Here is a 17,606-nt window from a genome sequence, read left to right as displayed (position 1 = left end):
TCTCCCCAAGTTGGGCCAAGGGCCCATCTGCCCTGGGGGAACCCCACACATTTCTCCCCTGGGAATGGTGCTCAGACTCAAGAGCTTTTACAGACACACGCACATCCACGTGGGTGAATTACTTGGCCTGTGCCTCTCCTGGCATTTGGGCTCTTCCAGCCCATCCGCTGCGCTCCCAGCCTGCTCCCGAGCCCAGCAGCAGGGCAGGGAGGCCGGGGCCAAGCCCCTGCGTGGTCCCAGCGGGCAGCACAGGCAGCACACATCCACCTCCATCTGCCAGAGGAGCCGGAGGCAGAGGCAGCCCCCCTGCACCACACACCTGGGCCCGGGGAGCAAGCCCGCCTGGCTCCATCTGCGGGGAGCGGGGCCGAGCCCACTGGTGCCCCTCCAGCAGCGTGGGCTGCGCAGGGAGCTTTGTGGGACCGTGACATTTCGTAGGAAATGTCTCTGTGTTTAAGGTGCTCTTTCAGATAGAGACATCGCTTTTTAAAAATGGCTGGGTACTGCAGATGTCAGGGGATTTTGTCTTAATAATCATTACATAATTATAATTATAATATTTTGTCTTAATAGTCAGGTTCTCCTCTCCCTGTCTCTGCTTTCTTCATGGCATCTGTGCTCTGGTTCAGCTTTGGATGGCCCTGGATAAAGGCAGGGCCCCGGCAGCCCCTGCATGTGGAGTGTTGGATGCTGGAAATGCCCCTCTCTATGGACCCCCTGCTGCAGGAGTTCGGGGATCAGCCCCCACAAGAGTGGGGGGTCCCTTCCCCTAGAAGCCCAATTCTTGTGGGTGCTGATGGGACACTGGGGTCCATTGCCATGAAACCCCCTCCAGTCCCCGTGAGGACCTGGCTGTGGAGTGGAGAGCGCTGCCAGGAGCCTGAGGCTCCCCCTCCTTCCCCAGCTCCACTCTGCACGAGTTTGCTGTATTCTCACCTGATTAGCGGATTTGAAATACAGCCTTTGGCTTTGAGACCCGAAATAGATGTTAGGTTGTCTTTCCTTTGCTGGAGGCTCTTTAGTATGTAAATCCCTCCCCAACGCGGCGGGTGCAGCGCCGTGCCTCCCGAGGGGATGGCCCCGCCGGGATCCCTGCCCCGGCTGCGGATCAGCAGTGTCCCGCTGGGCAAGGACAGCCACCATCTCCTCCACCGGGCTTGCCGGGGCCGCGCATGCAGCCGTGGCAGTGGGGTGCAGCAGGGCTCCTAGCACAGCTCCCCACGCCGCCACTTGCCCCTGCGAAGGGCACGGAGGGGGGCCCACGCAGTGGTGTTGGAGATGGCACTTTGCTGGGGGGAGCAGCATCCCTCCTCCACCACCTCTCTTCCTCCCCTTGCGCTCCACGGGACCTGGCAGGTTTCCAGGGAAGCATCAGGGCCAGCGGGCAGTGACATTTGTTTTGTCACTTACGCTGTCATCACCAAAAAAAAATGAAAAAATAGCTGCCTCTAGGGGAGAGCCGGGCCCTGTAACATTCACTTCATCTCACAGCAACTAATGCATCCGGCAGCGTCCCCAGAAACCGCGCGCTCCGCCGGGATGAACGAGCTCGGTGCTGCCAGCAAAGCAGCGGTGGCAGAGCTGCCGCCCAGGCCATCCCGGTGCTGGCATGCCACCGCGCTGAGCACCGCCGGGGCACGGGGCAGGACCTCTCCCCGGGGTCAGGGACGCCCTGTGCTGTAACAGCCACCCGCTCTCCACCAACCGCCGGCTCTGCGGAGAGCAGGGAGTGGGTGTTCATTAAGTGACACTAATTGCTTGGTACTTTTGCAGTGTTTCCTACCTTGTAAAGATTGAGTCAAAAACCAGTGCCCTGAGGAACCGCCCCTATTAAACTGATGTTCATTAGAGCTGACTTTGCGCTACCTCATTAGGCTTCTGTAATTGAAGGAGTTAATTGATTATCAATAGTTTCAGTTCCCTCTTCCCATGCCCGCAAGGCCCTGCTGGGTCTTCTTCAGAGTCCACCGTTCATCATGTGGCTCGAACACGCCTCGTTGCTGGCAGTCGCGGACCGAAGCGGCTCGCGTCGCTCCGTGCGTCCCCGTCCCTGTGCCGTGCCGGGGCTGTCGGGATGCCGGCACCGCCGGCTTCACTGCAGCAACATTTTCCATGTGGGTCCCTTGCGTTGCAGTATATTCACCCAGATTTGGCACTAGCTGCTCTAAACTCTGTTTAAAATGCTTTTGATGGCTCCCCTTTCCATATCTGTTTTTTAATGCATATGTATTATATTTGGAGAGGGTGCGTGTGGGGGGTTCATCTCTTCAGTGACTCTCTCATGGGTGTGAAAGCGGAGCCTCCGAACCAGCTGCTCCCCAAGCGCAGGCTTGCTCAGCCTTGGCAGCGTGCGTTTGGTTCGCCCCGTCCCGCGGCGCAGGGGTGGGGGGCACAGCCTGCGCGGGGGGGCCCGGCCGGCCGGCGGAGGCTGCGGGGGTGTTGCTTGCACGCTGGTTTTCCTGTGCGCGGGTGCTCTGGCTGACTCCCTCGCGCAGACACGTGCTGCCTGACTCAGTCACACGTCTGCTGTTTTTAGAGGCGGCCTTCTAACACCCTGCCTCGCTCAGCAAAAAAATCAGGGAGAGGCTGTGCTTCCCCCAGCCAGCCTGAAACCAAATCCCCTGTGCTCAGGAGCCGCGCTCAGGCTTCGCACCCCGGCCCTGGTCTGCTGGAAACGGGACAGACTAGTGTGGTGAGAGGACCCCCAGGCCGGGACGTGTCTGTGCTCAGCCCTCCTGCCATGGAGACCTCTGCCTCCTGCCCTGTCCTGCCTCCGGGGTCCACCTTTCATGCTTGCCCTCCTCTCAGAAGCAGAGTGCCCAGAGCATCCTCGGGCACCCCAGGTGATGGTGGCACTGCAGCAGGAGAGCTGGGGATGGAGCTGGGGATCCTCCCCACCCCTCCGTCCTCACCACCTCTCCAGCCTTCACTGAGGTCACAAGCCGGTCTCAGAAAGCCAAGAGGGTAGGGCAGCCACAGGCCATTTCTCTGCAGCCAATGCTTCTGATTTTCCCCAGGACTTTGTTTTTTTGGGCAAATGCCACTGCTCTGCCCCAGCTCAGGGTCTGCGCTGCATCGCAGATGACGGCAGAGGCAGCAAGAGGGGAGATAGACAAGGCAAAAGGAAACTCTTGCTCCCCACCTTCGTTAGTTTTAACTAACGAGCTGTTTATAGGAGCGACATGACACCTGCTTTCCTCTTTATAAATTCAATAATTTATGAAAGGTATTAAAGGCGAAACAGCCTCCCGGATAAAGCCTGTGATGCGTGCACTCTGGGTATTAGCCAAACGGGACAATGAGCTACACTTGAATAACACACGAAGATATTTACCCTCTCTGTCTATAAATTATTAAGGGGCTTTTTGCACATAATTACACGAGCTTTTATGTTTCTCACTCCCTGCTTTTAATCCTTTTTGGAAATGCGCCAGTCACTTATGACAGGAGCTGAGCAAACAGCAAACGTTACAGCTGGTTTTAGGGTCGCTGCAGATGAAGGAGATGCAGGAGAGGGCACTGGCGTGAGCCCACCCCGCTCAGCACGCTCCGAGGCCGGGGCTCTCACCGCACACCGCAGCAGGGGAGGCAAATCAAAAGGCACGAGCTGTCAGGGACCGGGCCAGGGTTTGGCCCCAGCCCGAGGTGCCCTTCCTCCTCGGCGGCGGTTCACAGAGGTGGCTGTGGGGAAGTGCGAAGCAGGCTCCAGTGTTTTAATTGCTCTCCAACTGTGCATGTAAATCAATGATACGCAGATGTAATTGGGCGTGCAAATGTCACTAGGAGGCTGTTTACATGTGCAGTGTACATTAGGGGAGCGTGTATGTGTGCAAAGAAACACTAAGGATATTAGTAATAATTACACTTCTGAGGGTGTCTGGGTGCTGGCTCCGCTGCTTCCACTCCGGCTCTGACCTTCGGGGAGCAGCGCTCCCTCCTCGCCCTGCCCCACACCAGACCCCCCCTTCCTCAGCCGATGTGTCTGCTCCCCAGTCTCTGCCCAGCCTCCAGCGCAGCTCAGCTCCCTCCCCTGCTCCCCAGCATCACCTTTCCCTGCACCACTTGCCAGGCCGGCTGCAGCCCCGGCTGAGGCATGCCCACCTCTCTGCCTGGCACACCAGGTGGGGGTCAAACCTCTTTTAAACATTAAGGTGAGGAGCCCGTTTCATCCCCTCTAGGCACCCTGACCCCTTTCCGTTAGTTGCCAAGCATTTTATGAGTCAGCCCCAGCAGGACATCTCCCACACCACCCTCCCCTCCTCCTTGTCCAACACAGCCTTTTCTTTCTCTGCATGGGCATTTGACATGACTCTAATGTCCTCCACACTCACCATGGTCTCTGGGCCCTCTCTCCTTTTTGCAAAGATCTTTAATCATTGCTCTTTGTCCTATTGTACAGCTCCTATTCTTACGCCAAGCTGTTAAAAAGCTGTCACTGTCATAACTTCCTTGTCCCAGAAATTATCTTTCATCTCCTGGATGTGGGCTACAATAGACAGTGAGATGCTTGATATTATTAATACCTTCTGTATATGTGTCAATGAGCTTAAGAATTTAATGGAGCCTTTTCCTGCAGCCCTTCACACAGCATGTTTGGGCTGCTTGACAGAGCAGTCAAGCTATCGGGCACCTGAGTCAGGCTGACGTTAGGACATGTGGCCTCTCTCCACGGCAGAACATTTCATAGCAAGGCTTAATTTCCGCACCCTGAGCTCAAACACGATGGGGTCCTGGCAGAGTTCTGGGTGAGCTGAACTGGGAAAGCCCCTGTGCACCAGCAGCTCAGCTCCCCTTCAGCATCACCTGCTTGAGGGGGACTACAGAAAGGCTTTTTTCTCCTCTTTCTACCTGTTCTCTGGAGCATCGTGGAGGTTGTGTCATGATTTGAGATGGGCAAGGCTTGAGCGTGGTACCTCCTGCCTCTCACCTTGCTTCAGTTGAGCAGAGCTGCCTGGAGATGGGCTCCGCCACGCGTCTGCTGCCAAAGGGGCTGCAGCCTCCCAGCAAGCGAGGCTGTGCGTGGGGACAGCGGTGGGATCGCCCTCGATGGCCTGCACAGCCCCAGCCCGCGTCAACGGTGACGTTGCATGGCTCCTGCCACAGCTGTCCCAAGTGGGCGGCGGGTGGTGGTTGAAGGATTTTTGGTACATTGCCTCCTTCTGCTCCAGATCAATCAGCTGACCAGGGCAAGGACCAGTACAAGACAGTACAGAGAGAAACCATTATGATAATACTTGATAACGATCCTCAATTTCACTCAGGAGCAGCCGTACAATGCAGAATTTGGACTCCCTCCAGCTGATAATGAGAAGCCACTGGACTGACTCAGCCTGCTGTGAGGAGGCATCGGTACACATCCAGATGGCCGTGGGGACGGGGGAGCAGGAATATCCTGCCTTGCCCCTTTGTCCCACTCCCCCCCACACACACACCCTGAAATGTCACCACCTCCAAGGAAGAAAGCACGAGCGATCTGAGAGCACATTTCTCCCCTGACTGCACCCGCAGGGCCCGGGTGCTCTCATCCATCCTCGGGAACGGGTCCTGCTGCCTGCAGAGCCGCAGCCCCGAGGTGGGCAGAGGAGGTGTGGGTGCACATGTTGTGCGAGGCAAACAGGAGGCATCTGCGGCGCCTTTCCATCCCCGTCCCAAGCAGCCAGGAGGTTACGGCTGCCTTCTCCAGGGACTGGTTAGTACCGGGCAGGATCGAGGAGCCGGTTGCCGGCCGAGCCCAGGGGAAATGCAAGGCACCCTCCTCCCCGGGTGCGTGGGGGCAGAGGAGGCACAGACCCTCCCTCTGTCCTTGCTGGCAAAGGGAGGGGGCTGGAGGGGCAGACAGCCAATCTGGCGTTCCCAGAGCTGGTGCTGGCAGTACTTCAAGGTGTGGTACATCTTATCTCAGCCTGGCATTTACACGTATTTTCTCAGCTCAGCTTGTTACAACAAAAGTGTGAAAATCTGAAAGAAAAGGATCTATAATAATAATGGGAGTAATTAAAATCCATCTCCCTCCTGCCAGCTCAGCCCTTTCTGGATGTTTTGTGGGATTCCTGGGCACTTGCACCGTAACCAGGAGAGATGAGTATGTCCCAGCTAGCCCTGTTGAGGGGCAGGCCTGCTCCCCGCTGCTCGGGCGGGAGGCTCGGTCCCTCATGCAGTGTGCAGGTGCTGCCTCTCTGGGAGGGAGCTCAGAGCAGGGATAAACTCCTGCCTCCTGCCAGCAGAAGGGAACCATCTGCCACAGCCCGTTATCATCTGAGGATGGCAGTGGCAAAGAGCTGGAGCATCTGTCTGAGGGATGAGACCCCGCAGATGGACACCCAAATGTTCTTGGTGCTCCCTGCAGGTTTTAAAGAGGAAAAGGTTCCATGAGGGCTTGTGAGTGTTGCTGCTCTCTGTGGTGTCCTCTGCAGCCCGGGGCTACAGAGAAGTCAGGATGGGATAGTCACACCTGGAGGGTTGGGATGCCCCTTGTCACTCCGTGCTGCAAGGAGGAGGTTGACCCAGTAGCGTGGGTCTTTGTGGCCTCCTGCAACAGCTGAGGTTGCTCTCCACAGTGTGGGGGAGCCCAGCAAAGGTGATGGGAGGGGGAAAAAAAAGCATGTGTGCTGCAAGGCTGGCAGCTGCAAATAGATACAGGCTGTTAGTGGGGACAGGAGAGGACAGTACTTCCAGTGAGGTTTGGTTGTGTTCTGGCTGTCTGCAGCGCTCCGTCACCCGTGCTACAACACCTCAGGCACCTTACCAGTAAGCTCATCCTTACCTAAACTCCCAGTGTCCCTCTACAAAAGCAGCCACTTGCTGGGAATAGTAGCACCCAGTTGCCCTCTTCTTTTTCCTAATGTCCCATTGATGTCCTCCCAGGTAGCATTATAAACTTACCCTCTCTGAGCTGCATCACTGCTCCTCTTCAAGGGGGACCTTTGTATCAAGCATGTGTTAAGGGTGGACTGCGTTACCGTCTGCGTGCGGGATGGTCTCAGCCCTCGTGGTAGTTGTTTGTCTGTGGTGGTGAGATGCTGGCCAGCGGTGGCCCGGGAAGAGCTGGGGACAACCTGACAGTCCCAGGTAGATCTGGGCCTCTGGTGCTGTGTGGGGTGAGCCGTGTGTCCCGGGGGGAAAGCGCCTTGGCCTCGCTCCCGGGCAGCCGCCCGATCGCTCGCTCCAGCCCCCAGAGCTCACTGCTGCACCAGGGCTGCGTGATGGCCACCTTTCGGGGCTAGGGTCGCTAAATGCAGAAATGTGGGGGCCTTTGGGGCTTCTGAGCAGGGGCCAGTGCAGCTCCTCCTGCAGAGGTCAACGGGGTTTATTGCTGCTAGGATCTGCCTTTGTCCGAGGTGTCCTTGGGGGTGCTGGGGTAAGGAAGTGTTGCCCATGAGGTGGGGTGTTACCCCTCCACATTTGGAGGAAGGGACAAGCCCAAATGGCAGCGCTGCTCCTTGGGGAGATCAGGTGTATTGGCTCCTCTTAAACTCTGACGTCATGGCTATGGACCTTCATGCTCCTGCGCCCAGCTAGGAGAGCAGTTATTAAGCGATGCTTTCTTTTCACTGAGCTCTCCGTCCCTCCCCATCGTCTCACCCTGCTGCCGGCCAAAACGCACCACCGTAGCTGGCAGAGCAAACCAGGGCTCAGCTCCGCCGCCGCGCCTGCTGTACCTGCGCTGCCCTCGCCGCTGCGCCGGTCCCTCTGCCCGCCCAAGTCAGAAATCACACGCAGAGATTACCAAAAAGGCAGGTTTTGCACAAGACTTTTCTGTAGGAGAGGTGTGCTCGGATGCCATCTTAGCCCAAAAGCCCGTCTCTGCTTCTGCACACCAAGTGTCGTCCCCCCCCCGTGCTCTGCCGCTTTCCGCGCTGCCGGGGTGGGGACAGCTGGTGGAGCCGAGGTGGGAAAAGACGGTCTTGGAAGGCCCCCTGCTTCCAGGCAGCGTATAGCATCACTCTCACACGGCCACCAGTGCTGCTTGCATGGCGTATTTGCTGTATCTTTGTGAAGGGCTGAGGTGAAATTCCCCCCTCTCACACCAGACAATGCCAGGAATTATTCTGGAGTGTTATTATTGAATACACGGTGCCCTGCACTTTAGTGGGGCTTTAACCATGTGGGGGGAAGCATTAAAAATGGCATTCAGAGCTCTTAGGCTGTCTTTTGTCCTCTGTTTGTTTTTCCTGGCCACATTCAGATTGCCGGCTTTGTCTGTGTTTGTGAAGTGCTATTAACATTGATGGCATCGCTGAAATAGCCATAATAATAAGAGGCATCGATCTGTGCTGAGTAAAGGTCTGAGGACCACTGAGAGGGGCCAGGCTGAATTTCCTTGATGTCAGGAGCAGTGCGCACACACACACACACGCGCTCTCCCCCCACCAACTCCGTGTTTCTTGCCACGAGGATCCTCTGCCTGAGCCCACGCAGGGCTGCACGCCTGGCGGGGACCCACCCTCCCAGCCGAGCAGGGGTCTGCGCCCGCAGGCAGAGAGGCAGGAGCGGGGAGCTGGAGTGATTCAGCCCTCAGCTGGCAAGCTCGCCGTGCCCACCCTTTGTTTATTCCTGCTCCACTCAGGAGCTCGCGTGCGCCGAGCGGGAGGATAAGGAGCTCCGCTGCGGGCTCTGGGGAGGCAGCAGCCTCTGCCTGAGTGCGTGGGGGGGGCTTGTGCTGCCCTGGGTTTGCTCGTAGCCTGCCGCAGGGGTGTGAGCCCGGGCTCCCGAGCTCTGTGGCGGGCGGGCAGACGCGGGCGCTTGGCCCAGCTCTGGCATGCCCACCCGCCGGGCTCCCCGCAGGCTGGGGGCACGCCGTCGGGCGGGAGAGGCCTGGGGCGAGCACGCAGCTCCGCTTCCGTGGGAGGGAGGCCTGGCCAGAGCGATGCTCTGCGTGGGAATCTCCACCCCTAGGCTCGGTTAAATGGCTGGCGGAGGAAGGCCAAGCCGTCATCTTCCTCAAAAGCTCCCACCGGCTGAAAGAGCTGTCCAAGGAAGGCTCATGGGACCCAGGGAAGGGAATCCCGCAGAGCCTCCAGCCCCAGCCCCTGCCGACGCGGAGGGCCCTGGCGCAGCTGCCCTGGGTCTGCCTCGGCCCCCGGCCAGCCGTGCTGTGGGGCCAGCTGGGTAAGAGCAGCACGGAGTGGGAAGCACCCCGGGAGAGCCCTGCCAAGAGGAAGCAGGAGGGGAAAGTGCACTTTAGAAGCAAAGTTTGTGTCCATTACCGCCAGATAAATCAGCCTCTGCTGGAAGAGCCAATGCTGGGCAAACCTGCTAATGCTGCTCGATAAATCAGTGTCCGTTATGGGAGGGGGTGAAGCAGTGGGCAGTGCTCGGGAAGTCGTGCACTTAGTCCTGAATGAGATGCCACCAGCTCAGCATGCACCGAGCCTCCGAGGAGGCCTTTTAGGATCGATCACCAGGTCCCAGATCAGTCCTCAGAAGCGTCCCCCACCCCTCCCCTTGCCCTTTTTCTCTCGTGTACCAGGGACGGGGGAAGTGAAAAAAAAGAGAAGCAAAACGTTTTGCGGAGATAGCTGCTGTAGGACGGACCGCTCTGAAATCTCCAGGGTAGCCTGGCGGCTTCCCTCAGCCGGCTCCAGCGGGGTTGGGCACCGAAGCAAGGGCGACCGGCAGCATTCTTGTAGCCCGTCCTCTGCGAAAAACGAGGCTGCACCAGCGGCGGAGGAGCGGGGCCCGCCGGTGCCTCTGCAAGGGCTGCCGGGGGCGACCGGCCACCGCCCGGCCCCGGTTTGTCGCCGGCCCGCGGGTGCTCCCGCGGCGAGGGAGGCAGCGGCCCTTCGCGGAAAAGCACCGCTCGCCCCTGCCCCGCCGCCCACGGGGGACGGGAGAGCGCGCGCGCGCGCGTGTGTGTGTGGAGGGGGGCTGCGGGGCGGGGGCAGCCCCCCCCCCCCCCCCGCCCTCCCCGGTTCTCGCCTCCCCTCGCCGCGCTGGAGCGGGGGAGGCGGCGGGAGGAGGGGACCCGCCCGCCGCCGCTCCCGGCCCCGCACCGCCCCGCGCCCGCCGGCGGCTCCTCCCGGAGGGGAGGCGGGGGCCGGCGCGGCGGCGGCTCCCAGCCCGGCCCCCAGCCCGGCCCCGCCGCGCCAGGACCCGGCCGGCGGCCGCGAGCGGAGCCCGGGCCCCGCCAGCCCGCCCGCGGGGGCGATGCCGCCCCGCAGCGCCGCCGGCCGCCCGCCGGGACCGGAGGGGAGGCAGCCGGTCGCTTCGCGTCCCTAGGGCGGCCCCGGAGCGGCCCCGCGCCCTTCCCCTGGGCTCGGGGCTGGAAAGCGGGGAGAAGGAGCGGGGGGGGTGGGGTGGGGGGGGGCGGCTCGGACCCGGGAGCGCCGCCGCCTCTCGCCTGTCGCTGCGGAGAGGGGGAGCTGCGTTACTGCAGGTGGAGGTTTTGGCGGAGGGGGTGGGGGCCGGGGGAGATGCCATTTCTGACCGAAGGAGATCGCCGGCGAGAATGAGATGCAGGTGAGCGAGTCGGGGGATGCTGGAGCTGGGGGGGGGGGTTGGGGGGTGGGGGGAGCTGCGGAGCTCTGTCCCCTTGGACCGGAGCCGCGCCGGTTCTCGGGGGCGCCCGGGCTGGGAAGTTCGTGCGTGGCCCGGAGAAGGCGCGGCGGGAGCGTGTGTGCGTGTGTGTGCTCCCGTGTGCCGCCGGTGCCAGGTTTGAACCGCGCCCCGGGGTGCGGCTCCGGGGAGCGGTGCGGGCACCGCCGGGAGGGGAGGGACCGCGGGGCCGGGAGGGGGGGCTGGGGGGGTGCGTGTGCCCCTGGCCCTGCCGTCCTCCAGCCCCTCTGGTGCTGCTACTGCCTCCTCCACCGTCCCGGGTGTCTTCCCTCCGCTGATCTCCTGCCCAGCCCCTGCGGGAACAAGCAGCTTGCAGCCGGGCAGGGGGCCGGGGGGTGCGGGGCTGGGGTCCCCGCCACCCGGGGCTGACCCGCCCAGCGAAGGGCTGGGGTTCGGTGGTGCCGAGACAAGCGCAGAGCTGCATCCCGATGTGGGAGCTCTCCTCCTCCCCTCGGTAGTTAAGCAGATGAGTTAGCCGGTCTGGAGCAGATTACATATTCAGGTAGGGTATGGCCAGGACAGCGCTACCTGCCAGGGCTTGTGGGGGAGCAGGAGGATCAGCCCTCGAGCAGGCTGTGCCCAGCTCCCCAGCCAGCAAGGGTTAATTCAAGAGGAGGAATCGGCCCTCTGCCTGTCCCCGAGGCAGAGACATGAAGGGTTAAATAACGGGCAGGGGGAGCTCACCAGCCCCGAGTGACCAGGCTGCAGCTAGGAGCCATGGGGGGGGAATTTTTCAGGGCGGGGGCTTACCTCTCCATCAGCAGCCCCCAGCCTGGAGGTAGGTGAGTGGGGGGATACTGCTGGGTGGGGGTGATCCCGCAGGCTCCGGAGGGGGGGGGGTCTGCGGGCACTGGAGCGTCCCCCCGCCTGGGCTCAGCCCCACACACAGGAGCCAGCCCAAAGAACTGGAGATGCTGGGGACGGTCAGGCTAGCAGTGCGGGCTCAGCCCTTGGTTTGTGTCTGGCAGAAAAAAAAAAAGGGGTTCGTGTTGAAGGGGCTTCTCAGGGCAGCCGGGATTGCGAGGATGCCCAAGAGCCTGCTGGCCAGAAGGGCTTTGGGAGCTCTCCCGGGCAGTGCCATTGCTTGTTGCTCTCTGATACAGTGTGTAGGTTATCGGATTTTTCACCTTGCGCCTTGGATATATAAATAGCCCGTGCGAAGGGTAGAGGCAGGGTTTGCTCCAGGTGCTGGAGGTGCCACCTCCGAGAAGAAATGGGAGTGTTGGTGCTGTGAAAGCGATTTGCATGAGGAGGGAGGGACAGCAGGTGAGCGTGAGTGTGGTCACCAGTGGGATCAGGTCTCCTGGCCGCGGGTGCGTGCTGGCTGGCGGAGCCGAGGCTCTGCTGCCTCTCTCTGCCTGTCGCTAGCCCAGCTACCGCCCCAGCTGTTGCCATCCACGTTCCTTCCCCAGCAAACGCCCTTTCCAGCAAGCAACTCTACCTGCCAGCTTGCAGCAAGGGACTGGTGTGACAGCCCCACACTCGCTCCCAGCCCACGCTGCTCTCCAGGGTCTCAGCCCACGGGGGGGGAGCACGGGGCAGAGCAGTTCAGGCATCCCCAGGAGCAGCCCCACTGCACAGATCCGCTCCTTCTCCCTTCTCCCTCCATCTCCCCTTCCTCTGCACCACCTCCCGGAGCCCCCTGCTCTGAAATGATATCCCTTCCACATCCCCATCCCAGCCTTCCCGCCAGCCTTAACCCTCTCCTCGCTGCTCTGCCAGTTGCAGCAGCCCTGACCTGACCTTCACGCCTGCCAGCGAGGGCTGTGGAGCAGTGGCGTGGCCGTGCCTCCAGCCAGCCCAGCCGCGTGGGGGCTGCGTGGACCTTACCAGGGCTGCGGGTGCTGCCCGGCCCATCCCAGCCCCACGCCGGCACCACAGCCCAAACCTTTGTTCGACCCCCTTTCTCCGCGTCCCTTCCCCTCGTTTCAAGCGCATGCCTTGTCCATCTCCCGGACCTCTTGCAGATGCAAATGGCCGGTGACACGCCGTGCCTGTCCCGAGTGCCACCAAGCCGCGGGGCAGCCTCGCTCTCCTGGTGCTCCAAGCCCCGCTCAGCCCTCCGCCCGCGCCAGCAGCACGGGCTGGGGATGGAGATGGGTGGGAGGAGATGTCTGGGCTGGCCGTGCCTTCTCGCCTGCTGCTCCTGGCTCCCTCCTGGAGCACGTTGACTCGGTAGCTTAATACCGCGGAGGAGAGGTGGTCTCTGAAGCTCTGAGCCTGGCAAGGCTGGTGAGCAAGACCAGGAGAGAAACGTGTCCCTGGGCTAAAGCCTCTGCAGGCAGCGGCGCTGCCCCGGGCGCTCGGGCAGCCCCAGGTTCTGCCGAGGCTCTCGCCGGCCGGGCAGGAAGCGACTGGAGGAGATAGTGGAGCTGACTTTACAGCACCTAGGGAAGAGTCAGGTTTTCCAGGTTTTTTTTGTGAAAGGATTAATTACAAAACGAATGGTTTCTACTTCTGTAATACCGTACTGTGCTGCAGTTACTCTACACCTATAACGTAATTACTCTGTGATACCTCTAATTACCACTGTTTCATATCACTGGAAGGTTAACAGCATGACTGAATGACTTATTATTCCTTTGGTTTCCTACTTAATACAGTCACTGTAATGATGCTGAAGTTTATACTGCTTGATGTATGTAACAAGTATAAAATCCTGTAACCTGAGGTTTTATTTCAGGGGTTGATAAATCACTTTATAATAACGCCACAATTATAGTGTAATTATAATGTAATTACGGTTGTTGAATTATAAAGCACAACTGAACCTCTTGTGGTTCGATGAGGATGAATACACCCCGTCAGGTGTTGCTTCGTGTGCGTTGTTGTCACGGGGCGGTGACGGGCCGGGGTGTGTTGGAGGGCTGTTGGGCGAGGGCTGCTGTCACAGCTCTGGGGTGTCGGGGCTGGAGGTTGGACCCCCTCCCCTCGAGACAGGGGAGGACATATTTGCAATGGGCACATCTCTGTGAATGTCCTGGTGGAAAATGCGACTCCACCAACCCTTTTGCAAAGCTTCAGGTGTGGAAACTGCTGGAGAGAGACACTTTTCCGTGTCACCTCAGCTGAGTCCTGCCAGCCTTTGAATCCCCCCCCCGCCCCGTCTTGGGCAGTTTCCTCGGGCAGTGCTGGCACAGGGGTGGATGTTAGCAGCACCGTTGACTCAGATTGACTCTCCTTCCATGGTACAGGCTAACGTGAGCTCAGTGTCCCCATTCTCACCCTTTATGCTCGACACCGGCCGCCGTGGCAGCGGTTTGGGGCTGGCGAGGGGAGGGCACAGCCGGCAGCACAGGTCGTGGCACAGCTTGGTGAGGGAGGGTGCTCGCCCAGCACTCAAACACATCCAGTGCACTGAGTCAGCAGCTCTCCTCCGTTCTGGAGAAGGGAAGGGAGCAGGGTTTATCCTAGCATGAGCAGAAATGGCTTTTGGTGGGAAAGGAGCCAGAAGAGCTTGTCAAGTATCGGGGAAGGCTGGGATGAGAGAGAGGAGGGCTACGAATGCTTAACTCAAATCAAACAACCTAAGAAAAATAAAGGGAGAAAGCAACTGAAGGCCATGGCCTCAATTTTCTTCCGAGTCAATTTTTAGCCCCTTCTCTCTCTCCATCTGGGGGGAATAAAAATTGGAGCTTCTGGAGAGGAATGGCTGCATGGGGAGAGATCTCCGTGCCTTTGCCACGTGCCCCAGCTCCCTGTGACCCTGGCTGGGGATATGCCTTACTAACAGCCAGGTTTGGTGGCTGTTTGTATGTGCAGCCTTTGGGACGGTGTGATACAGAGAGGGAGAGGAGCATCTGAGGACAGGGCTGGCTCGGGGAAGGGGAGAAATACCAGCCGTGGATCCCCCAGCCCCCGGAGCACTGTCAGCAGCACAGCGTGGCCTCTGTCCCGCCTCGGCACGGGGAGCTGGGAGAAAGACAGGTCGCACAAAGGTGGCCGTGTCAGGGCGGGCAGCGTTAATTATCCGCTTGACCCGGGCAATTGAATAAATGCTGATAAATGCCAGAGAGGGCTTCATCTCCTCTGTAGCCCGGGCAGGGAGCACGAGGCTCCCTCCATCCCTGAGAGCAGCAGGTCACGCTGGCTGGCTCGGGAAGGGGGGACAGCGGCGGGAGCGCTCGGCTTGAGCGGAGACCCCCCACCCCGGTGGAGTTAACTTGCCGGGGCAAGACCCCGGTGATTCCCACCTTGGGGGAGCAGCAGTTCGGCGTGACTGACAGAACCCTTCTGGGCCATGCCTTGCCCTGCCAAGAGGATGCACAGAGTGTGGGGGTGCATTGGCGGCAGCGTGGCCGTGTTGGGGGCGGCTCCGGCCTCCCTCCAGCCTCTCCGAACCTCGGCCACCATCCCTTGACCTCTGCGGCCCGAACGCCATCCAAACAGCATCTCCTAACTGAGTGTGGGACCAGGCTAGGCAGCGGGTCAGCATCCCCGTCGCAGCAGTCAGGGAGCTTGGCTTGCTTTCGCCCATTCTCCCAGTTAATCACAGAAATGGCTTTTGTTTAGCCGTCCTGCCTGTTTTCTTCCATATTTTTTTTCATGTGTCTCTCTAAGCTGGTCAGCCTTTCAGTGCCCACGGCGTCCTGCAGTGGACATGTCCACGCATGGACATGACTCTCCTGGGCTCCAGAGGAGGCCCCAGGAGTCCTGGTCAGAGACCAAAGGCCGTTGCTTCAGGGCTGGGATCAGTGTCCTCAGCTGGGGACAGTCCTGTGGGTGAGCCAGAGGGGCCCCGCAGGGAGAGGGGACAGGGTGAGGAGGTGCAGGACTGGGCTGTGCCTCCCGGGACATGGTTCCCGCAGCCCAACATCGTCTGAGTGATGCTCAAATGGCAAAATACCTGCTGGCAGCCACTGGGCTGGGCTGATGCCCTGCTTTGGGGTCAGGCTGGCCACTGCTCCCCAAGGGACGTGCCCATGGGCACCCAGCCCCTGCCCTTGCCGTGGGGGCTCCCCGGCCTGGGTGCCCACGGTGCAGGCCAGCCCTCGCTCCCCTGGCAGCCCTTTCTCCCCTGCCACCCCACATTGCTCTCAGTAATCTCAGTATGACCCACAAATTTTTTTTTTTTTTTGGTCATTTCCATTCCGTTTCTTTATCAGAATGCAAAACATTAAATATCGCTCTTGTAATTATGGTTAATTTCATAACCAGCACCTTAATTGGATTGGTCTCTGATGGGGAATTCTCGTAGGAGGGAGAAGCAGAAATATTTTGACGTGATCTATTCTTTCAGCTCTTTGTTTGGATTTGAGATGTCGAGTGTGAAATGGGAAACAACTGATTTAGACCTCAGAGGCAACCTGGGGGTGGCGAGCAAAGTCTGAGCACTCTTGGAGGCTCTTCTTACCCTCCGTGCAGGCAAACCTCTCCCTCCCGTACCTGAACCCGGCCTTTCCCCACCACCTCTTTGGACTGGGGGCAGTCACAGAGAGCCAAATTGATGCGGTCTAACCTAAAATGTGAGCCTGGGGAGCCGGGGAGGGGGGGTAGCAATGTGGGTGAGCACTGGCCTGGGGGCTTGCTTCTGCCCCCGCTCCGCTGGCAAGTGGCTTGTGCACCGTACCACGGAGCAAGGCACAGCGACGAGGGTTGGGTAGAAAAAAGAAATGGCAGCTGTAGCCGTGCTTTAAATGAGCACGCACTGCAGGAGCCAGATGAAGGGAAGGGAATCAGGGCCACGGTGGTGAGAAGTGTGAAAATCTCCTTGCCCAACCCGTGCTGGGGGAGCAGCTTGGCACAGCTCTGCGGGTCCGAGTCTGCCACCAAGACGTCAGGGATGTGTCCCCAGAGGGACTCCTCTTTTCCGCTGGCAGTCGGGCCGGCAAGGGCCCCCCAGCATCCCCACGCCCGGAGAGGGACACCAGCCCCTCTTGTGCCCTGGTGAACCGTGTTGTTTCAGCGCTGCCGCCGCGGGCAGCGAGTCCTGCGGGGGGTCCCGGTGACCCCCCCAGCGCCGCGCTGGGGCTGTGCCACGCCGGGGCCGTCCCACGGAGCTGGCGTGCTGCGTGCCGCGCTGCCGCTCCGGGCTCGAGCTACGATTTGCTCTGGGAGACATGGAATTGCGCTGCCATTAGGTGCTGCCATTAAACTGATTTGTGCTCAGCCTGTTTATTCTTTTCAATGGGAAACGATACTGAAGCTGAACCGAAATGGAAACCCTGGCCTTGCGTTTCCAATTTAATTTCTATGCACTGTATTTCCCTGTGATTACTTTTGTTCCCACATACAGCCCAGAGTGCAGGCTCTGTATTATTATCAACGTCACTGGGAAGGAGGAAGGGGTGGAAAGCGTCTCTTTCAGCTGAAGCAAAACACAGTGATCCCACCCCAAAGCAGCCCTCCATCGAGGGCAGCGGGGGAACCGCTCCATCCCCTCGGTGGGGCCCTCCTTTTTCTCCGTGGGCCCTGGAGAAGGCTGAGGATCAGCACGGCTGCCTCCCAAAGCGCCTGGGCCTGGGATTTGCTGGGGCACAGCACCCCCAGCCAGCGCCGGCTCAGCCTGGGGCACCCTTGCTAGTGAAATCAATGCATTGGATTGCCTGAAATTGCCCTTAAAAATATCTCAGAGTTCCCAGTGCTTCATTTTCTCCTCTCAACCTTTCCCACCTTCTCCTTCTTGCTTGGGGTGGGGGGTTTGAGGTTTGGGTGCACTGCCAGCACCCCAAGGGCTCTGTGTGCAACCCCCATACCTGCAGAGGACACGTATCAGCGGGGCTGGCAGCACCTGGAGCCCAAATCCTGGCCGGGCCACATCCTGAGTGCCTCCCCACCGCAGGGATGTGGGCTGGGGAGGGCTGGCGAGGCGCTGACCCCTCGTCCCCGGCTGCCGGCAGCGCCTGGCTGCTCACACCCGCTCTGCCCAGCTCCGTGGGTACGGCTGGCTGCAGGACGGGCGGGCTCAGCCATGGCTCAGCACAGTTTGTTTTTATCTAATCTATTTTATTGTTGAATGAAACAATAACAGCAAATACAGGCCCTGAAGACAAGCCATAAATAATGCAAAAATCAAACAAGCGAGAAAGGGGGAAAGAAAAAAGAATTATACA

General features: G+C 59.8%; 1 protein-coding gene across 4 annotated transcripts in view; it reads left to right on the top strand.

Moving 5' to 3' along the window:
• Positions 1 to 17,606, top strand: part of LINGO1 (leucine rich repeat and Ig domain containing 1) — a 172,707-nt gene that overhangs the window by 144,708 nt on the left and 10,393 nt on the right. The window contains exon 1 of one of the 4 annotated variants that reach the window (XM_032990271.2): positions 10,357 to 10,458. The exons of the other annotated variants lie outside the window; for them this stretch is intronic. Coding sequence (XP_032846162.1) covers positions 10,453 to 10,458 — 6 coding nt within the window. The 5' untranslated portion in view covers positions 10,357 to 10,452. Of the gene's footprint in view, positions 1 to 10,356; positions 10,459 to 17,606 lie in introns of those variants that run through there. 4 annotated transcript variants of the gene reach the window in all.

Source organism: Tyto alba, unplaced genomic scaffold (assembly GCF_018691265.1).
Source record: "Tyto alba isolate M040663 unplaced genomic scaffold, T.alba_DEE_v4.0 Super-Scaffold_41, whole genome shotgun sequence".
Taxonomy (NCBI): Eukaryota; Metazoa; Chordata; class Aves; order Strigiformes; family Tytonidae; genus Tyto; species Tyto alba.
This window is presented reverse-complemented; position numbering and strand designations above follow the sequence as displayed.